The 22,168-nt window shown below is 50.7% G+C and overlaps 2 protein-coding genes, 1 long non-coding RNA gene and 1 other non-coding gene across 5 annotated transcripts; 2 read left to right on the top strand and 2 right to left on the bottom strand.

Annotated features, from left to right (window-relative positions):
- The first annotated feature begins 153 nt into the window (after nucleotides 1–153).
- Nucleotides 154–16,306, top strand: LOC144209025 (uncharacterized). Of its 2 annotated transcripts, none has more exons than XR_013328959.1 (3): nucleotides 154–559; nucleotides 10,960–11,058; nucleotides 13,929–16,306. It is a non-coding gene; the product is annotated as an uncharacterized LOC144209025 (long non-coding RNA). The 2 variants fall into 2 exon arrangements; XR_013328960.1 differs by lacking the exon at nucleotides 154–559 and adding an exon at nucleotides 819–949.
- LOC144209024 (suppressor of cytokine signaling 3-like) lies at nucleotides 9,392–11,699 on the bottom strand. The gene is made up of 2 exons (XM_077735170.1): nucleotides 11,460–11,699; nucleotides 9,392–10,528 (listed from the first exon to the last, which is right to left on the bottom strand). Exon 2 carries the CDS (start codon nucleotides 10,508–10,510, stop codon nucleotides 9,890–9,892), a length of 621 nt encoding a protein of 206 aa, XP_077591296.1. The 5' UTR covers nucleotides 10,511–10,528; nucleotides 11,460–11,699; the 3' UTR covers nucleotides 9,392–9,889.
- Nucleotides 16,307–18,107: 1,801 nt separating the features above from the next.
- On the bottom strand, nucleotides 18,108–18,178 carry trnag-ccc (transfer RNA glycine (anticodon CCC)). Its single transcript has one exon. It is a non-coding gene; the product is annotated as a tRNA-Gly (tRNA).
- A 730-nt stretch (nucleotides 18,179–18,908) lies between these two features.
- On the top strand, nucleotides 18,909–21,319 carry LOC144208706 (melanoregulin). Its single transcript, XM_077734695.1, has 6 exons — nucleotides 18,909–19,716; nucleotides 19,813–19,976; nucleotides 20,217–20,382; nucleotides 20,530–20,620; nucleotides 20,704–20,867; nucleotides 21,020–21,319. Exons 2-6 carry the CDS (start codon nucleotides 19,879–19,881, stop codon nucleotides 21,212–21,214), a joined length of 714 nt encoding a protein of 237 aa, XP_077590821.1. The 5' UTR covers nucleotides 18,909–19,716; nucleotides 19,813–19,878; the 3' UTR covers nucleotides 21,215–21,319.
- Nucleotides 21,320–22,168: the final 849 nt, after the last annotated feature.

Here is a 22,168-nt window from a genome sequence, read left to right as displayed (position 1 = left end):
GGGGGGAAAGGCATATCACCATTCACCAAACAATAGCCACTGACACGATAAGGCATTTGGACATTGTTGGCTCTAATTTCATTAGGGGCGCTCAAATTCACTCCCAAGTGACATTTCAACCTTTTATTTGAAGCGTGGAGCTTGTTAGCAGCTTTATTAGGATTCCTTTTGACTTTGCGCCAATGAATGTGGCGTTTTCAACTCCTTTGGCTAAATTGTCGGCGAAATACTTCTACTTTGAGTTTTGGACCACCCCTCAGTTTCGGCGACATTGGATCGGTCCAAATTAGCCAGCAGGTGCGGGACCCGGGCGGGAAACCCAAACAAAAACAAAAACAAACAAAAAGACAATGGCAGGAAAATGGACGATAGCGAAACGAGAAAGTACATTTACAAACAAAAAGTATGTAAGATATCCCAGCGGGAGTGAAAAGAGGAAGAAGGAAGAACACAATACGTTTTCGAATGAGCAAAAATGACAAGATTCCGGATTGAAGCCACAAGTGCAAACCACAACTAGCAACAATGTCTTCGTCTGCTGGAGGAGACGAAAAAACGAGTGAGTATTATTGCAACCAAACTGTTGATATGACCCTTGGGTGGGTAAGTCATTCTTTATTATATTGAACTTGAGAAAGCCTGTCTGTGTTTGAGTCATTAATGTGTAAACTCGATCATTTGAAACATTCGGGGGGGGGGGGGGGGGGGGACGACTCTCTCTGCAGTCTGCATTAAAAAACGATTCCTCAGTGTTATACCTTTGAATTAATGTTACTTCAATGTAGTCTTCCCATGATGCATTTTCCAAGATGGCCTTTAGAGACTGTTTCCCCTGTTCTTGGCTGAAGTCGCGAAAAAGAATTTGTTTTCAATTTAGGCACTTTTGGAGATGAATTCGGTGGTTACAGGAAATATGTAACTAGCAACATGAATAATGTGCTATAGTAGAGTGAGTATTGTATCTGCTTTACGTCTTGTCCTTTCATCCCCTAATTTGCCCTACTGATTTTGTGTCATCAAGATGAGATTAGAGTATAAAATCAATGTTATATAATTTCCCGAGCAATAATGTAGTGTTTGTGTCCAAATCTTGCGCCCCACCGCTATTTTTAGGGGCCCGTGATTGACTAGCAAGATGAATTCATATAAACCCACGGCACCTGGGCTCTGTTCATATTTGTTCTGGCATTGTTTCTGTTTTCTTTTCCAAGGCAATATCTGGCTTTGGCTCGTTTTCAAAGAGAAACACTCTTTTGCCTTAAAGTCCTTGTGCTCTTTTCTATCTTTTGTGGCTTTCCGCTCAATGCTGTAGAAATAAGACCATTTCCATGGTGGGCCAGGCTGCGTTAAATCCCATCAAATTTGAAACCCTAGCGACATTGTGGGTAGACGCCTCCACAGACGGACATATTAAGTGTATAAAGTCACCTTTATTAACAAATGAAAGATTTAAAGATGGACCACCTGGCATCCCTTGATATTCCCAAAAGCGGCCCTCGGAGGAGAGAAAAAACAAAGTTAGGACACCCCAGTCACGGCACCTTACAAGTCAGATGTTCCACATAAATCGCATTGTTGGGTCGGCGTGGAAACGGAAATGAACCCGCACGACCGGCGCTTTACTGTCGTCTGGGCTGCTAAAAGAGTGGTCTGGGGACTGCATTTTATGTCCAGAGCGCCGTGGTGAATCCTAACCAAGTCAAAGTCTCAAAACGCTGACAGATTTTGGGCTGGTCTCCTCCCGGGTCGCCCCGGCGAAGCGCTCTCCCTCGTAAAAGAGTTTAGCCGCTCGCTCCGCTGAGCGTATTTCTCATGAAAATTTAAGTAGAGTCACCGACGAGCATATTGTAGCAGCTCGCGCCCATCCACTTTTACCGGCGACCAGAGGGAAAGGCGGGCCAAAGGCGGGCATTTGGCACGGCCCTGGCCCGTAAACAAGCCAAAGCCACCATTAAACGGCACGCTAAAGATTAATCTAGCGCTTTCTCTTTGATGGACGGGAGATTACGCCAGGCCCATTGCAAAGTCGTTAGCCCGGCCCGCCGGCTGGGGTAATTAATCATCTGCTTGGCCACGCTCGCACAAGCAAATTGATCTTCTGGCTCGCCAGCACCATGTCAAATTCCACTAGGTGTCAGCGTCTCATCGTTTTTTTTTCTTTTTTTTTTTTCTTTTCTTGTCACGCCCAGCGCCCTTGTATTTATTTCTCCAGTGTCGGCGGTAGCGGAAAGAATGAATTTGATTGGTGTCGCGGTCGCTCCTCCATTCATGCAGAACTGAACACACACAAAAAAAAGATTCCTCCATTTTTAGATGGACACCACTTCTTCTGAAGGTGTTTGTGTTTGGTCTCAGGGTTTGAAAAGCTTTGTTTAGATTTTTTTTGCAGCGCTACCAGATGCAATGGCCTGAAAAATGTCTGTGGAGGGAGAAGAAGTGACCCTGAAAATCTTCAAATCCCTGTTAATCATGAGTATTTTTTTGCAATCAATGACGGCGTGTTTCCATACGCGATGTCGGAGTGAGGCGGCGACGGCTCCCGCTGTCAAAACAAACAGTGACCAAGCATGTTGGCTATGCGCAGTCGCCGTCCGCAATGCAACCCTGACAAACCGCACGACAAGTTTGTACTGGCAGGCCCACCAGCTAAATTAAAGCCAAGACGGGAAGAGGCAACATGAGGTCATCGCTACCCCACCCCCCGACGCACAAAGGAGTGCTTTTGGCGGGGCGCAATCATCCCCATTCATCGCCATTGAACTCGATAAGCGTTTTTTTTTTCTCTCTCCGAGGGCCGCTTTCAGTAATAATCCAAGGATGCCAGGGCCAATTTGAACATTTGACATTTTTATTTGCTAAATGACTGGACTTTGTATTCAATTCAATATGGAATTGACTTGTTTTGTATCCCATTAAATCCCAACTTTATTGGGAATGGGCTTACAGTCAAATAAGTTCTTGTTGTTATAGTTATTGAAAAACTAATTTTAGGATTTTTTTTTTTTTAAATAGAACAGTTTCTGCAGTTTCCTTTGTTCTATTGTTTTTTTTTTTTTCCATTCGTTGGATCACTCGGGTGACATTTCTAGTCAAAGGTAGCGAAACAATGATTGTGGCGCTGACAAGGTTAACCAGGGTTGTTTTTTGATTTGATTCATGATGACCATGAGTTGGATCTTGCATTATTAATGATGGCGCCGCTGGGTGACTTGACTGTTTGTGTTTCCGATGCGCTCGCTCTTCATCGGAAAGAGGAAACCGTCGTACAAGGCTTCCAATTCCACTTTAGCGGCAGGTGGCTGCGTTTCCTGCGAAATGTACAGGAAAGCAACGTCCCTCCCTCCGTCCCTCCGTCCCTCGGTCCGTCCGTCCGTCCCACCGCAATCAAACCATAACCACAATCATTTTTATGAGCTCCGGTTTTCGGCCAGTCCTCTCCTTCTGATAAAGGAAATCAGATAAGGTTACACGGAACAATGAAAATCATTGGTCTGTCTGGAATCGCATTTCCAATTTTACAGGGATGATTTACCGCTCACAATTAAAAAAAAAAAAAATGTCACTCTTTCGTTGCCACGGGCGAGAATAGATGTGTGGACATTTAAATGACATCTATTTGAATGGGGAAGTCAAACTTTTTTTAGACTATCTCGTCGGACAACTTCGTTCCTCACTTTAACAAATGAAAAGGGGAGGGATTTGGACTTTATCCCCCCAAAACACAGATTGGACCCCCCCTGGAATAGAGTACGACACAGCACCCCTGAGAGGTAAACCTTCTTGGAGATGACGTCCGTCCTTTGTTGCTAATTTACCGCTTTGGCCTTTAGTCACCAACTAGTCACTTTTATATTCTTCCACAATTTGCTATTGGCCGAGTAAAGACGTACTCGGAGATTTGACGCACGGGAAGACGGACAAAAGACATTGGAGATGGACAAGGGGGCGGGGCTGTTGTTTTTACGACTCATTCTTCCAAAAAATGAAGGATTTTTATTGAAAAAAGAAATCCACCCTCGATAACGTATCGCTCACCTTTGGTATGCATTTTGGACCTATTGTCGGGTTGCTTGTCAGCTAAAACGGACGGACGTCCAATTCCGTCCCTGGCCGTCACCCTGTGGTGAGCCGGCAGTCTATTTTGCCGCTTTCCCGGAAAAGAGATTTATCTGGGCCATCACATTTTTCTAGTTTTTTCTAGAGAAGGACACAAAGATCTCCCCGATGACACGTTTCCACATTTTCCAGCCAGAAGATGTCATCTGGTTTTTCCGCCTTGTGGTGAATGTGTCCTAATTTACAGTAGCGCCCAGTCGGGCACGCACGCACGCACGCACGCTAATCCAGATCATCTTGCTTGGAAAATGCCATCCCAGGTCCACTTCTTCCAGTAAGGACATTGTTTTTCCTGTCATTCATTCACATTAATTCTTCATGGGCTTTTTTTAAAGGCCAAGCATGTGGATGGCCGCAAATAGAAAAAGGATCCGAAATAACCCGTTTGACACCACGTCCCTCTCGGCAAAGAACTCTTTTCTTTTTTCTTTCACTTGACGCGTGAGCGCGCATGAGCTCATTGGCAGTAAAACGTAAACACTAACAGCTGCGAGCACGCTTTCAATCCCAGGAAGTCCAACTCAGTGCTAGCCGTACGCAATTTACCGTATTTTCTGGCATATCAGCCGCCCAGACTCCAAGGCCACCGTGCTTTTCTTTCGGCCAGACTTCATTGGAGCGAGCTTGCTCGTCGGTCTCCTTTGCCGGCCGGGGCGATTGAATTACGGTGCGGGCGTCCGACGGAGCGTGTCTCTTTGAAAAACGACGGCCCGACGGCCGAGAAGCAGAGGGAGCTCGATGAACAGAGCGGACGGAGGCCATTTGTCCCACGCCAGAAACCCTAGCTCCTCCGCTGTGAGGTCATCGTCGGCTGGTGGATCGCATATCTGCCTGTGTTTTTTCATCGTCCCACGTAACATTTGAAGATGAACTCTTCCTTCCGCTCGACAAAGAAGATAGAAGCCAAATTCCTTAAATGTGAAGAATTTGAGATGTCCTATCCGAATTGAAAGGGCATGAAAGAAGTGGCCCACGATCAGATGTTGACGTCAAGCTGGTGGCGCAATCTTTCTGCCGTGGTCCGTCCTATTTCTTCCCGACCGACGTGGACACCCGAGGGGCTTCAAACGTGACCACGTATTTGGCGGGCAGGATGTGTGTCACGCTTTGTTCAACCGAGGGCTCGCTGGCTTTCCAGTCACCGTCTGTGCTTTATGACTCAGCCAGCTTGCTAGAAATGGGATTCCATAATGGCCCGGCTTACTACTCCCGTGTCTTTTAGTCTCGATCTAATGTGTCCACACGAGAAAAAAAACCAAAGGTCCCGCCCCCCCCCCCCCCCCCAAACTCAGAGCCGGGGACAATTTAGAGTACACTTAGCACCCTAGCCCCTTCAAGTGGGAGGAAAGCTGGCGGGGCAGCCGGCAAAAACCTAAGAGGCGTAACAACCACTTGAAGAGCGACTGGCTCTCTAACGGCCAACAATTCTATGAATTTGTACATCCCCAACGGGAATTACGGCTCTTTTGGCTCGGTGTTATTGAGCCGTGACGCCACTGTTTGCGGTTGCCACGGTAGCGTTAATGAGGGCTCCATTTGCGCCAGTGGGCGGCACTTCCGTTCGTTCGGGAGTGCCTGCGTGCCCGCCAGCCCGGGTGACTCACGGGGTGTTTCCCCGACGCGCCGTCGAGGTCTGCTCGGGATTTTGGCCGGGCCGACATTTTGCCTTTGTCTCCGCTCGGCGGGACTACATTCGTTTGCGTAACGTCCAAATATTCTGCCGACTTTGACGGGCCTGGTGCCAGCCACGCGGTCGCAGGCCGCAGACTTCGAATTAGCCTAGCTCGTGCCCTTCTCGCCGTGTCAACATACGCTACCAGATGCGTATTTTGCCCTCCGACCGGACCAGTTTTCATTGGCTAGCCAACAACTGCAAATATCATGACTATGGCCCGCACGAGAAGCTTGAGTTCAGCTAGCATTCTGGTGAAGCGAGTCATTTAAACGGTGCGCGAATGACTTAAAAAGACCAAGAGAGTCTTCTTGTATGGCGCTCCGACGTGACGAATGGCTGGGGGGGGGGGTTGTCCAAACACATTGCGTTATGTCCCAGATGCCACGCGGTCGCCATTCGCCCCCTGGACTGACAAAAACAAAAAGGCAAAAAAAGCCCGGGCTGCGCATTTGGGAAGTGCTTGATGTTGTCGTCGTTGTTGTTGTTGTTGTACTTACTGGCTCTCAAGCCTTTCTACACACAGAGTCCAGTTTTGTTTTGAGTAGTGAGCAGAAAATGTTGCAGGCATCTTCTTTTACGACACTCCATTCCAGGAAATGCTTGCTCTTAGGGGAAAAAAAACAAAGTCCTTCAAGCCTTACTTACACAAGCGCGTCGTCACAGACGGCGGCGGGAACGTTTGTTGTTTTTCTCGGCCTAGAATAATTCAAATGTGCTCTGTATGTTTATTCCAATCAGCTTTTGAAATCGGAATAGTGGCTACGTTTAAAGTAATCCCTCCGATATCGCGCTCAATGTAAACCAAACATGGCCGCGATGATTGAAAAAAAAGTGGTCTTGTTGGCAATACTAGCATGGACTTGATGGCCTTTGAATATTCTCAATGGAATGTGTGCAGGGAAGTCTTGTTTTGTTTCCAGGAATAACAATGTAGCCCATGTTGTTTTTTTTTCTTCAAGGCATCTTTCAGCACATTTTCATGTGGCTTTCTTTATTTCAGCCCTCCATCTGCACGCTCGTCTCCAAATTGGACGCCCGCCAAACTGGCCATGTCGAAGCCTCACTTTGTGTGCTGGAGACCAGCTGTTTTATTTGCGCGTGGCAGGGGGCTGCTTTTGGGGGGGGGGGGGGGGGGTTGTTTGAAAAGCTCGCAGTCCACCACCATCCAGTATTTGGCCGGAGAAGGGGGCGGGATTTACTCGGCGGCGATGACTCAAGGCTTCTGGCCCGCCGCCCGCTATCTGGCATCTGGAGCTCGTTGACGAGGGCGCTCCATGGCGACCGGCCGTTGTGGAATTGTAAACAGGCCCGGCCGGTCAAAGGGACCGGCGAGCGGGAAGCGAGGGGGAAGCGAGCGGGAAAAGAGCGGGAAAAGAGCGGGAAAAGAGCGGGAAGCGAACGGGAAGCGTCCGGGGGCCCTCGGAACGCCGAGCTCGTCGCGGGGATTGCGGGGGCTCGCTCAAAGGATCTGCTTGAAATTTTTTCAAGGACGTAGCCTCCGAAGCCAACGACAAAACGCGTTGACAAGTTACAAGAACACGGCGCTCTGAAGTGGCGTTTCGGAGGAAGTCTTTTGAAAACCCAGTGCAAAGGAATCTTGTTTTCATTCCAATGTATTTTCACTGACACTCTCAAAGTGCCTTTTCACGTCATTCATAAGAATTCTCAAACTGTCCGTATCCCGTCTTAAAAGAAACCCAAAATCCCACTGTAAAAAGAAATCCCAAAAGCGCTGTTTCGGCGCCCGATGGATTTCCCCCAAACGCCCGTTCCGCCTTGCGCAACAGCCAGAGAGGAAGTGTGCGCCGTAACTATGGCGACGGGTATACACGGCGGGCGGGGGGCGGGGTCACGCGACGTCCCTACCAGAGAATTTCCTCGGAGCGACAGCAGAAGCAAAGTGCTTCTTTTTATAGCGCTGGCTGGCTGGCTCGGGAAAGGCGGCGCGCCATTCTTTGGCCGTGCACCTTTTTGATTTAGTCTGCCGTCAAAAGTCAAGAAGAAGTCCTAATCGTCCACTGACGCTTCACAAATCAGAGAAAATTGCCGCCGCGGCCGCCTCGTCCGTCTTTTTAGCGGTTGGCCGTAAATATAGCGTGCCTTCGCCATCCTAAATGTCATCTGGCCACTCTGCGTGTTTACTACGTGGACTTTAGTCTGCAAAGTAGTCAATCAAATCATCGGTGGGCTTGCCGTGGCCGCGCTGCAAAGTTAGGAAGGCCCAACGTGGTCCATTTCAAATGTCATTGTGACCTGAATGCAAGTCTCACCATTCAGTGCAACGTGGCTTATTAAGGCTCGCCTTCCTAGTTTTCTTCTTTTCAAAAGTGCTACAACATGTGTCACTTGGCCCGCAATGGCTTCAGTCCATGGAACTTTTCTTCACCGACGGATGGCATTCTGTGAGCCTCAAGTTGGTCGACGTGTCGCACGCTAACGTCTTCCAGACGAATATTTTCTGTAAAAATGGGCATTCTTCTTGAACACAGTCCATCATTCACACCCAAAGGAGGCGCCGAAGCGACGCCACGTTATCAAAACAAGAGCGGTTGACGTCCGTCCGGACGCATTCCCCGCCGCTCGACGGTAACGCCGCCAACTAAAAGGTACACGACGGACGACATTTCTGAGAACTCGCGACTGTGGCAACGTGCCGTGAGAGAGAATCCCGTGAGTCAGTGACTGGAATGCCACCAAAAAAAAAAAAAAAAAAAAAAAACCCAACTATCGTCTTTGAAGCAGGAAGGACGGGTCTGCCGTTGCCCAACTTCCCGGAAAGTTCCTCATTTGTCCACATGACGCAGTCCCGGCCAATCTCTCTCTCTCTCTCTCTACCTGTGGCCTTTTTCTTCCGCTTGGCAAAGGGCCGTTTACCGGCACGCCATTGGCCGTGTGCGGGGTATTGGCAGACCTATTCATCGCCTGATTTGACTGAATTAGAGCTGTGGGGGAAACGTCGTCAAAGGCTGGAGAGCATTAGTCCTATTTTAGAGTCCATACTTTGAAGTCACGTTTATATTTGTAAGTTATTTCCCTCATGCAACAGGTGTTGCACTATCTGTCAGTAAAAATAACGTCTTTGGCTTTGAGTTAAAAGCTGTAATGGCATACGTAAGCGCACAAACATTTGGCTCTTTCCTGTGCTCACTTCCAAAGAAACAGTTTCTAGGTTTACTTTCATTTGGCTTTTTCTTCTGGTTTTGAGCTGTATTTTTTCTACAAATACTATTAAAACTATTTAAACTTCATTTTTAAAAGATGTTTTAGACCAAAGTATTTTTTGGGGGATATTTAATATCCAGCCACGATCATCCAACATGAAATAATCCCATTTGAATAGTTTTATAGGTTTCAACACACTAATCCTTGAATAATATGACTTTTATGATTGTAATGCGGGCTGATTTCATCGGCTTTTCCAATTGAATTGGAATTGTAATGCTTTGATTCATGCGCCCGCCCGAATGCCCAATTGAGAGGAAACCGGTGGAACTTTTGCCTCTTTTGTTGTCTGTCTGCCGTGCTGCAACGCAACCATTATAACACTCATTAAATGTGCCATTAAACGAAAGAAAAGCAAGCAAGCAAGCAAGCACTGTGTCAGAGTAGAAAAATAAGGCTTTTTTTATTATAAATTAGTGAAATGTTCATCCACATATAAATAAGTGCAAATGGTCGCGTGGACCGGTCGCTCCACCTTCAAGCATCTTTAGTACTTTTTTTCCCCAAAAAGATTTTGTCTTCAATGTAAACATGGCGGCGTCCAAAAAGACCGGGCGGCTTCAAATACATTCATTGCTGAGCCAGTGGCCATCTTGTCAGTGTCCAAAATCAAATAATGACAATCCAATAGAACCTCACAGAGGATTCAGTCTCGAGTGCGCCCTGCGTTCCGTCCAACGTTTTGGCGCCCGGCGTTTTATTCCCGTAGACCACCGAGGGACCATGGGTCGCTCCCCGTCGGGGTCTGTTCTCTCCGGGCTCTCCCGGCCCGGCTTTTTTTTTTCCTTCCGGTCCTCCGGCCCGGCTTTTTTCCCTTCCCGTCCTCCCGGAGCCCAAAAAACTGGCCTGGGTTTTTGTTTTTGTTTGTTTTTGCTCCTAAATGGGGGAGTCGTAATCCCGCACGTATTGCCTGAGCGGACGGGGGAGCTGGTCGGCGGCGGGGGAGAGGTCCACCGAGTGTCCGTTGACCGTCTTGCGGCACAGGTGCTGCAGGCTGGACGGGCAACGGGCCAGCGGCTTGAGCAGCTCCAGCGGCACCTTGTCGCCCCCCGAGTAGATGTAGTCCACGCCGCGGGCCTTGCCCCGCCCCTGGGGCATGTAGTGGTGCACCAGCTTGAGGATGCAGTCGAAGCGGGCCACGGCGTGCACGTTCTTGGGGTCGGTCTGCAGGTAGAAGGAGGCGGCGTCGCACTGGACCCGCAGGTTCTTGGTGCCCGCCGCCGTCTTGACGCTGAGGGTGAAGAGGTGGCGGTTGTCGGAGCTGTCGCGCACCAGGAAGGTGCCGGCCTTCTCGCCGCCCAGCAGCCCGTTGGCGTTCTTGCCCGTGATGGCGCCCCAGTAGAAGCCGCTCTCCTGCAGCTTGCGCAGGGTGCTCAGCACCATCTGGTACTGCGCCTTGGACGAGAAGGTGCGGTAGCGCTGGGGCGCCTGACGCACGCCGCCATTGTCCGAGTGGCTGCTGCTCATGGCGGAGTAGGCCTTGCTGAGGGTTACCATGGCTGATTGGAGGGTGACCTGACCGGGGGAAAGGAAGAAAAAAAATGCACGCCGTTAGCCTCTTTTGCAAAAACACAACAACAACAACGACTAAAAATGAGGGTTGAGGGCTTTTGCATTTAAAGTCGTGGAAGCGGCTGGGATGGGCACCGGCGCCCTTTCATTAAAAGAACACAAAGTCGGGGCAATTAGCGCACTCATTTAACAAGGCTCCATTGTCTATCCGATTTTGTCTCATTTCTTTTTTTAGCTGGAGTTATTATTGCAATTGACATTTGGCATCAACGTTGCCAGGCCCTCCTCCTCCTCCTCTTCCTCCTTTAAACCTGCTAAAAGCTTTAACGTAATGTACTGTATATTGTCAAAATAAAAATGCTCTCTTCTCTCAGAAAATGTACTTTTGGGGCCCAAAAATGACTGCTTTTTTGTCTTTTTTTTTTTTTTTACAGCACAGCCACTTTTGAGCAAAGCCACCGCCTTCGGATCCGAACCATCGCTGTCAACCCTCCCGGCGGAACAGGATTGGACGCCTTTTGCCAAAAAATGAGGTAACTAAAACACTTTTGCTGACGTTATGTACCGTTTCTAGTGAACACAAACAAAAGTAAGCGATGAGGTGAGATGAGTCAAAACATGACGTGTTTTTTTTTTTTTTTTTTCTCCCCCCGCCAAGTCTTGCTTTAGTTTGATTCATAGTTTCCCAGTACGTCTTTCTGCCGGATGCGCAAATCCCGTAAGTGAGTGGCTTTTTTTTTTTGTGTGTTTGTGCAACGACGTGCGTGCGTGCGTTCGTGTGTCGGCACTTCCAGTAAAGCCAAATGTCACATTTTTTTTTATACCACAAGCCATCCGACTTTTCACTCGTTTTCTTTTTTTATTCCGACTTTATTATTCTTTGGCAGAAATCTGAAAGCGGTATGAGAAAAAAAAAGTTTTGAAAGATGCTCACCTCTTTACTCAAAGTCCTTGAAAAGTTTAAATCCAAATAGTTCCCGGCGTCAAAGAGAGCTCCAAAGCAGGAATGGAAATTCCCAACTTGGACGATTTTGTTTTTTTTTAAAAGGCAAAGGAAAAAAACACACGCGCTGCTTGGCCTTAAAGTGGAGTGTTAGGAGCTCTCTAGTAAGGCGTCTGTGCCCCGCACTGACGCACAGGCCTCCCTTTATACGCACGGCCCCTCCGCTGGCTGGCTGGCTGGCTGGCTAGCCTAGTGTGTGCCGTGCTCGCAGTCCCCGCCCCCTCGCCGTTCCAGTAAAGCGCTGGCGAATTGACAGGAAGCTCCATTTTCTCTCTCTCTCTCTCTCTCTCTTGCTCTCTCTCTCTCTCTCTCTCTCTCTCTCTTAGTTGTAATTCCTGCTCCGCTCCTCCCCCTTACCAGAGAATTGCTTTGTTTATTACTCAAGCGCTTTTTCTTCTCTCATGGCCGTCCAATGGAAGTTAACGGCAGACGTCATTGCGGTATTTGCATAGTAGCGTTTCACGGTTATTGTCCAGTCGTGAGCTAATGCTTGGTTGGGCCTCTTTTCTTTTGTAATGGCTCGTCTTGGCGGAAATCAGTCGGGAGGGACTTCTAAGGAAACTCAAACGCTAACTTTTCAAGTTGCAGCGGCGCGCCGCGTCCAGAGGGGGCGGCACCATTCGGACGGAAAAAGCCTTTGGGGACAGCGCTTCGGAGACGTTGACTAGATGGCATGATCGCCCCCCCCCTATTTTTGCAGCCGCGACAGAGTGGTCAAGTGGGCCGTGGGAAAAATCGCAATATCAATCCAATGTTGTAATATAGGACCGTGTTCCAATCAGAATATGGCGTCGTGAGTGTCAAATTAGAGAATGATCTTTTTACGCGATGTCGTCGTTTCTGAGGAAAATGTTGAAAAGTGGACGTCCAAAATGGCACTCTTTATAGTCTCGTGACAAGCAAAACTGTGACAGCGGGTCCGACGAGGTTAAGACTCTTTAGACATGTTCTTTGACCTTTGCACTTTTTGCCTATTTGACCTCCTTTCCCAAAAGGATAGAAAGTGTTGGAATGCCCGCAGGGGGGGGGGGTTGCCTTTTTTTGTTCAGCGCCAGGAAGCAATCAGGTGTTGTCTGATTCAGAGGGACGCCGTTGGGGGGGGAGAGGAGGGGCCTAGATAGCGTGCGTCGGCTGAGAAGCGCTTTCCAGAAAGTGCCTTGTGTCATCGCGGTGAGGCACGTGCTTGACTTTCAAGATAACAACCCCCCCCCCCGGACTTTCCCTCCCCTGATGTCAGAATTCCATAGAAAAGGACGTTGCTAGTCATTAGCACACGTCGTTCGACTTTAATGGCAGTCTTCAACTTCCAAGGAAAAGAATCCCGGCGTTCCGGGAAGAACAAAAAGACAGCGGCATTTTGCAACGCCTGACTCCCGCCTCACCTCTATACCAAACACGGGACCGAGTCAATGAGTTTAGACGCCCTATGTGGCTGTCAATGAGTTAGCCTTTTTACCAAAGGTACAAAGGTACAACCGTCCATTCCGATGGTTATTATGCAAAGTTCCGGGGCTACTTTGCTGTATTTGTCGTGTTTTTTGCGGTGTAGCACATGACGACTTGGGGCCTTTTTAATGTTAAAAAAAAGCCAAAAGAAAGAAGAGAAAGCAGCTGCTTTTTTCCCACACTGACTCAGAAATGCAGCCCGGCGGCGGCGGCGGCGGCGGCTCAGCATTCCCGTAAAAAAGCCGTTGGGCACACACGGGAAGTTCGCAGGAAGTCCTCCCTCTGGAATGACGGGCCCAAAAAAATGTTTTCACACCAAATATTTGTCATGCGGGCTGAGACTGAGGCGGGGAGGGGCGGGGCAGTGAGTGTAGAGGCGGGGCTACCACCAAATTTGCCTCGCTTTTGGCTTTGTTAGCGAGCGGGCGGGAGTGACTTTTTCCATTTAAAAGCACCTGGCGGGAGGGAGCTCACTGACTTATATATTGTTTGCCTTGCTCCCATTTTCAGTGGCTGGTGAACAATTCAAGTAACAATAATCCAATGGGTTAACATAAGAATGCTGTGCCCGAACCCGACGGGAAAGTCCACGTCTTCTTTTTTTGTTGTTGTTGAAAGAATAGCTTGCCGTGTGCGATTAATGCGTCCATTTGGACTCGCTGTGACGGACACGCGTCATGCAGTCATGTTGTAAAAATGGAATAATAATAATTGCAAAACTCTGGCCTTTTTGCCTGCCTGTCCTATTTGGTGATGCGCAACACGCAAGGAAGAGGCTAAAACTTGCACAACTTGACAAAGGCGCTTGCTTGCTTGCTTCATCCTTGCGTATTTGTGTGTATTTTGTCAATGTTTGATCCATCCACGCGAAAAAAGCCCTCTTTTTGCTCCTTTTGATTATTCATTTCAAATTGTACTCGTCACGTTCATTTGAATTTTTCTTTTTTTTTTCAGGAATGAATGTCAATTTAACGAATACAAATGGGAATTTGACTCGGTACCCGCAATGGCCCGAGCGTCCTATTCTGCTAGCGACGGACGCCATGTACGCGCTCCTCCTCTGGCGCTTTTGGAAGGCCGCAGCCCGCCCGCCCACCCGTCTTTGTAACATCATGGGGACGTGAGGTCATCGCCGCTAAAAAATGCCCAGCCGGCAAATAGCGTCTGCTGAGAAGGAGCCCCGCCCCCGACGACAACGGCATTAAGATTGATCGCAGGCGGCCGGCCTGCCGGGCTGCCTGGCACCGCCGCCCCCGTCGTCCGTTCATCAGTATCGGGTGCCGGAGCGGGCAGGGCGGTGACATCATGGGGCGCTTGGGGAACGGAGCTCCATTCCCACTGGCCGGTCCGCAAATAGCAGGCTGATGTCATGGGGAATGCGTCTCCGTCGGCCGGCCGGCCGGACGGACGGACGGCGTGCGCCATTCCCGTACGCTCACGCTAAAGCCGCGTTGAGCCACAATCAATTGTGGTGACTGGCAATCCGGCGGCCCAGCTCCGTTTTGGAGAGCTTTTGACAATGGAGAGTCCTAAGAATGAGGCGCGCTCTCCGTTTGAATGAAGCCAGCGCGACTCTACATTCAAATGACCTCCTGGAGGCCTCCCCTAGACTTAGCCCAAATGGCTTTGCCAACGGCCCCGTGGCTTGAAAAAGCCTAGATTGAGAAAAGGGAAGAAAAGGGGGCTTTGCTTTGCCTAGTAAATGCGCCCGCCGCCGCCGCCGCTAAAAGCCAGCCAGGTAATTCTCCTGGAAGGCCTCCAACAGAGCCGCCTTCTCCTCCTTTTTGGATTTTTTTTTTTCATTCATTCCCCCCCGCTAATTGTGGCCATCCCGCCGCCAGCGCCGCTTCCCTGACGGAAATCCAAGAAGAACGGCTACGAACGCCACGTTCCCCGGAACGGCTTCGGCGGGCCGGCGCTAACGTGACGAGACGTGAGGTCACTGGTTAAAAGAGGGGGGGGGGGCTTAATGGCGGTGGCAGCGCGCGAAAGAACGCGCGTAGAATTCCCAGAAGGAAAGCCACACCAAATGAAGGTGACCAAAATGCCCCCCTATTTTTTTCCTTGTGGTCCGCGACACTCCAAAAAACTCACGCGCATTCCTTCCAGTGAGCGCACCACAACTTCGACTTGTGCTAACGCGTCAAATCATTGACAGAAGAAGCCTTTTATTGTCTCCCCGTGTTGGCGCTTCCTGGCTGGCCGCTCACGTTGCGCTCGGCCCATAAGACGTACGACAACTAAACATAGACCTTCACCCTTTCCAGGAAAGACTTTTTTTTTTTTTTAGGTAAAAGTCTTCTACAATGACAATGGTAGGAGTTGATTGATTGAACGGACTTCAAGGCGGAGTCAAGACATCACGTCAATAATCAATAAGACTTATTAGTTTGTCGTACGGAATCCCAGGAAGGTGCTAACCCGGCCGGCCGGGCGTCCGCTGTCATTTTCCGCTTCTCCTCACCAGGATGGCCGCTCTGCTTGGAAATCGAGTATATTGAGTTAGCGTGCTATGGAGAAAAGTCAGTGGCACAAAGTTGGGTTTCCTTTTTAGAAGAATTGCAAGCTGAAAGAAACGTGTGCCGGGAGGAAGGACCACCTGGGAACGGTCTTTCTTTCTGAGAAACGCCGCCCTCGGGGGATCCTCACTGCCACGTTCTCATTGGACGGAACATTTGTATCGCTGGCGTTTGCCACCAAAAAACGAGGGAACATCCCCGCACAGAATTGTGGGCCACGTGCGGGCCTCACGGGAAGTGGTCGGCCCGCATTTGGTTTCAGTATGAGGGCAAAGCTAGTTTGTCTGCTTGTTTACGTCACCCGGGCCGGCTTCTAAGAGGAGCTACGACTGGAAAAGCCAGGCTTGGAAGAAAAAAAAAGAAAAGAAAAGAATGACGACAGCTGAGGTGGGGCGTCCGTCCGTTGGTCCGTCCGTCCCCGTTTTGACGCGCAGCGGGACATTTTGTGCCTTGGCCTTTTTCTTACGTAACGCTCCCAATGCAAATTGAAAGGAGCGTTGAGGCTTCTTCCTTGTTATTCTTTCTTTCTTTCTTCTTGGCGTCTCAGTAGTACATTGCGTTCACAAACGCTTGCCAAGTCTCCTTTGTTGTTGTTGTTTTTTGGGGGGGGATTTACTGTAAGTGGAAACAGAATTAGTAATCATTATTCTATAATTACTGGTTCCTTGGGTTAGCCCGAGGCTAGGCTAAGTTTATTGTGCATGCACGGTTACTGTCTGGAAAAGAACAACTTAAGCCATGTCACATTGTAAATAGTTTTGATTTGCTCAGTCCTTTATCACATCAAAACAAATCCATTCTATAAATAAAAGTATATTAGAAATACTCTATTTTCCAGGCTATAAAGCACACTTTTTTTTTTCATAGTTTGGCCGACGTTTTTTTTCACCCCGAGGCGCCAACATCTTTTAGGCTGTCGTTATTCCAACAAAAACAAAAAAAACGGTCATTATGTGACATGCAAGGGAGGGGTAGCAATTTTGTCTGTCGTTGCGTCTTTTGTTCTCATTTATTGTTGGTTTCAAAGCGATTAAAAAAAAAAAAAGAAGCGTCTTTACCTGAATGAGCGCTACGCTAGGAGCGTGGCCCATGCCAAGTACGCCTTGTTCTGCTCCGTGCGAGCGTTTTCCCGGCCGCCTTTTGTTCTGCTGCACCCAAAGAACACAATTAGAGGGCGCTTTTTGGAACGCCCAATGTGACTTTGCCTCACGCGACGCGCCAGAGCGGAAAGGACAAAAGGAAACACTTGTTCGTTGTCCTTTGCTTTTATCTCGTGGCTAAAACTAGCACATAGCGTTCGCGCTTTTGTCCGTCGATTGACCGCCGCCGCCGCCACGTGAGCCATTGCTCTCGTGGCGGCGGCGGCGACGGCCAATCTTCTATTATTGGGTCATGGCTTCTTCCTGCCATCGGCCCCAATTGGCCACGTCCACACGGCAAAATTAAGAAGGACTGACTTGATGCGGGGGTGGGCAAAGCGGCTTTTTGGTCCACGGACACAGAGTTTAGCCAACGTGGGGTCGTGCTGAAACAATTGGAACATAGCACAAAGGTTCCCTTTTATGGCTTGGGACGGGAACCTGCAGCCACTGTGGATAGTTTGCCCATCCCTTCATGCCAGGGAGGGGGGGGGGCATCGCTGACCAAATTTGAATGGCCTGCAAAATATTGGTGATGACTATGGCCCGCACAAGAACATTGTTTTGCGCTGACCGAAACGGTGGCTCTCCGTGAACGACGACGGTCGAGACCGGCCGGCCAGACGTGTTGAAAAGTGGAACCGCCCCCTGGAAACTTGTGATAAGAAATAGAAGGAAGGAAGGAAGGAAGGAAGGAAGGACCCTGAGGTATATGTGGTATTTGGCAAACCATTCCAATGAGGAAGCAATGCCGCCATCTGTTGGATTAACTAGCAAGCTAACCTTTTTTTTCCACATGAAAATCCCCAGCAACGTTTTTCAACGACGATGTCATCATCGTCAAGGGACAGGGACTGTTTCAAATCGTGTCTTTATTTGAATGAATACAAAACAACAGCGCGTAGCATTATGGGTAGAACTGAGAATGTTTTAAAGTAATAAGCCACTAGATGTCGCTACACATCACTACGTATATTGATCTGTAATAGGGACTGCAGAGAAGGATGGTGTCGTTTTCAAGCAATTTACTAGAATAGGGAGGGACACCAGGCCTGGCCGCTAGGCTCTAATGCTACCTACGGCAGTGGCTGCGGGGCTGCTAAAGAGGAGACTTTTCCACAACTCTTATTTCGCGGCTTTCTGTTCAATGAAGTACCGACCGAGCTGACAAAGTTGAAGGAGCGAGCGGGGCTTGGGCCAAAAGAGAGAAGCAGCTGACGCCAATTCACTGATTGCAATTGCACCATACTACTTAGTATTGTGGAAAGCTTTCCTCTTGTGAGCTTGAAACTAAAGCACTCACCGTGGCACCGTTAAAGTGATTGGCGCCATCCAGAGAGGAAACTGAAAAGTGCAAGAGCATGCAAGCAGAATAAATCAAACATTCTGTCGTATTTTCCCAAATGCATGCGGTTCGCTCATAATACACTGGTCGATGGTTAAAAGAAACGGACAATTCGATGGTGCAAAAGTGGTGCGCCGCCCGGGAATCGAACCCGGGTCGCAAGAATGGGAATCTTGCATGATACCACTACACCAGCGGCGCGATGACGGTAAGGGCCCGTTTATTTTTACACTAATGCTAGTATCTATGTGGTTTTTAAATTTGGTTTGTGATGTGTGAATGACCTTTTAAAGAAAAAAACTTTTTTATCGTGTAAGACAACTGACCATATAGGCTGCCTTCCTTAGTCGAATTATTGGCTGCAAATGATGAGTGCATAATTGATGAGCGCAGTCCCAAGGTCGGATTTCACGTAAAGGGGAGGAAAGCTCTTTACTTATTGACGGCGATAGACGTCCGTCCCCTTCATTTGGACTTGGGTTGGACGTCTAAGACCGTCTAAGGCCGTCAAAAGGCTGCGAAAAGACAAACTAAATCGACCTCAACCGTGATCAGGTTAGCTTAGCATGATGTTTCACAATCAAACTTTTTAGAACCGTTTCATTTTATTTTTTAAGGCTGAAAGCAACAAATGACTGTTTTGAGAGTGTCTTGGAAAAGGGGGAACAAACATCAGCATAACATGTGATGCTTGCAGCCAAAGGGAACACATTGTTCTTTGCTCATGTGAGTGGAGAAGAAAAAACATGGAAATGGAGCTACATTTGCTTGGTGTCCCAACAACTCCATAAGACTGGCCTCATTGTCCTTCGTGTGTCTTGACACCGACACTATCATTTTTCACATTTCACGGCAAACTCACACCATTTTATCCCACATTATTCTTTTTTTCTACTCTCAACTAGTGTCTAAGAAATCGATTTCCCGTGACGCATATCTTTCTTCTTTCATGGGGTGCTTGGGATTGTGCTTGAAACACAACAAGATAGATTTTTTGGTCAATCTTTAAGATGAGATCTCTTGTGATGGTGTTTTTTTTAAATGTGCACTCATTTTGTGAACAGCACCGGGCAAGAGACTTGGGCCTAAGCAACTACATTTTCTACCCCTACAAATTTGAATGAATCTGTGATGAAGCTATCCCAGAATTCCTTTCCTGACCTCTGACCTCATTAACATGACATTCAAAATGGACGACCTGGGTTTTCCACCACAAACACATTGCCCAAGTTGGGTGGCGATCCCGTCAACGAGGCGGTTTGTCCCTCGACGCCGTTCCAAAGTATTTCCAGATCCGCCTTTCTGACCCAGGAGCTTGTGAGACTCAGATGACCGGCGACAAGAAGAATTATCTCCCTTTCTCTATGCATTCCTCATAGAGCAAAATGTGGCCTCTTTGCTTACCGTACTCGGCTCGGGGAAGCGGGCGCCGCCAAACCTTGTGAGCCGGCCGCCGTGCCAATCACATGCGGGGACCGGACTCCCCGGGGCCGGGCGGGACACCCCCGGGCCACACTCCGCCTCTTCGGGGGGGCCGCCGGAACGGCGCCGGGGCCTCCGCGGGGACCGAGAAAAGAGGCGTTGTCCTGGGAGCGGGGCGGCGCCTCCCGCTCACATGACGCGGCCGTGACCGCGTGCTCTCCGTCAAGTATGCCAGCCCGTCGCTCCCGGGGCAGAGAGAGGAGCCTCCGCCGAAGCCGACCTCCTTCCTGCGAGACGGACCGGGCCCCGAATATGAGGTAAAGCCGGGCGGGCAAAAGGGGGAAGGAAAGGGCCGTGGCCTCGGCCCCGCCGAGGCGCTGACGTTTAACCCGCCCGTTTGTTTGTCGGTGGAGGGCGCCAGTGGCGGCCTGAGGTGAAAGACGTTGGAGACGACAAACGGTGGAGACGTCGGACGCTCCATGGGATCGGCCTTCTTCAAGTTTTGCGCGCAGTGTTGCTGCTGCTGCTGCTGTGCCGCCGACGACGACGACGATGACGAGAAGCAGCCGTTAGTGGGGTAAACGCGACGGCCCGTCCTTCCTTCCGTCCGTCGGTTCAATGGCACATGGAGAACCCGCGCCAGTGTCCAACTTTATGTTGACCGAGCGTCCCGTTGTCCACCTTTTCTGTGGCCCCTTGTCGGCGGTAGAATTTAAACAGCCAATTTGAGATTGCTGGAAGAAGTCACTGGTCCGTATGTTTCGTTGACGTATGCTTTGTCCGTGGCCTCGTGGCCTCGTGGCCCCATCCTCCCCAGGACTCCCGACCCGTTGGAGTACTTCAGCCGCGAGGTGCAGAAGCGGCGAGACGAGGAGACCAACCTGTGGAGCGAGCCGGGAGACACCAGCCACTCGGAGCGCGTGGACGACCGCACGCTCTACTCGCTGCTGCAGGCGCGCAACAAGACCCGCATGGGATCCACGGTAGGTCGGCCTGGTTCGTCCGCCCCTCCCGCTCCAAATGATTTGGATGTTCGGGGCCGTCCAATGGCGACGAGTCATTTGAGATGAGGCCAGATGGAGGCGATGCCACTCGTCAACCACGGCGTGTTTGCCACCCCCCCCTTCCAGGGCTACCGCCGTCTGAGCGTGGACATCGAGGCCATGCGGGACACGCGGAGGGAAGTGCGGGACAAGTGGAAGACACTCCTGGAGAACCTGGGTGAGTTGGGCTCCCTTCCTTCCGGGCTACCTCCCTCCCTCCCTCCCCCCAGCTCAAGGGTCCTCTACCGACCGTCCCGGCAGGGTTCATGGCCGAGGCCGACTCGCTACTGACCGTGTCGGCCGGCGCCTCGCTGGACCGCATGCGCGACGCCGCCGCCGCCCGCTCCCTCCTTCAGACGCTCCACACGGAGACGTCGCTCTTCAACAGCCGGGAGCCGCCGCCCGAGCGCTACCTCTTTATCCTGGTGAGAAGGCCGAGGAAGCGGTCTGCGGGCCGAGGAAGCGGTCCGCGGGCCCCGGTCCGCGGGCCCCGGTACGCGGGCCCCGGTCCGCGGGCCCCGGTCCGCGGGCCCCGGGCCCCTAACCGTCCAAATGACTTGGGCTCTCGTCACGGCAGGATCGCTTGCTGTACCTCGACATCGCCGAGGACTTTGTGGCCAAGGCCAGGCGCTTCTACCCGCCCAAGGACGGCGACTCGGAGGAGGAAGGGCCCCTGGGCGCCATCAACCTGCCGCTCCTGCTGGCCCGCGTGGAGGCCATGAACGGCTGCCCCGACACCGACGACAGCGAGGGGAGTGTGGAGAAGCCCTGAGCGGCGCTCGCTTCCTTCCTTCCGTCCGTCCGTCCGTCCGTACGCGTCACGTCCACCGCGAGAACCAATAAAGCGGCAACCCCGCAGAGTCCGCTCCGCCAGGCACGTTGTGGTCGTCATCCAGTTCTTTGGAGTCCGCCGCATTGATTTAAAGGAAGCGCTTTTGGCGCGGGACGCAATGTGCTGGCCGGCCGGCCGACGGGAACACGCCGCTCTCGCGGGCATTCCTAAAATGCCCAAAGCCGGCGCCACGGGCCGGCTTCTGTTTCCCACTTTGGGAGGGGGGGGGCGAGCGGCGAGCAACGTGGGACGCTCAGCTGCTGCCGCCGCCGCCGCTGTTGTTGTTGTTGTTGTTGTGGTGACGGCGCTTCTTAACTTAGACAGAAGTCAAGGTCACGTCGGTGGCTGCGTACAAAGACGCCGTTCACGACGGGGAACAGAAAGAGCTGGCGGCACTGGTTTGTTGCCGCGGCCGTCCTCGTGACGACGGCCTCGTTAAGCAAAATGGCTGCACTTTTCCCGCCGGCCGGTCACGTTGTTCCACTTCAACCGTGGTTTATCGTTCCTTCCATCCAGACCACTCCATTTATGTAAGGTGGACGTGTGGCAGGCCAAAATGGCAGCCCGTGACTCCATTTGGCTTGCTTGCGCACCCCTGGCCCGATGACAGCTCGGCCAAAGTCACCTCCCGACCGACAGCCGTGACGAGACGCGCCTTACGCAACGGGCCGGCTCTCGGCCCAGGTTCCACCACCACCACCACCACCACCACCACCGGGCTCTTATGCCGTGCTTACGCACGTGTGAGTGGATCACGGACCCAAAGGGGAGACGTGACTCAGTGGTGTAACGACACACCGACGGGCCGCTTTTCAAAGGCCGGCGCTTCCCGTTGGCCGTAAAACGAGCGCGCGCCGAGGTGACCGACGAATGAAGAATGCATGCATGTTCTTC

The sequence above is a fragment of the Stigmatopora nigra genome, chromosome 15 (genome assembly GCF_051989575.1).
Source record: "Stigmatopora nigra isolate UIUO_SnigA chromosome 15, RoL_Snig_1.1, whole genome shotgun sequence".
In the NCBI taxonomy this organism is placed as follows: domain Eukaryota; kingdom Metazoa; phylum Chordata; class Actinopteri; order Syngnathiformes; family Syngnathidae; genus Stigmatopora; species Stigmatopora nigra.
The sequence above is the reverse complement of the archived record's forward strand: the minus strand, read 5'-3'. Positions and strand labels throughout refer to the sequence as shown.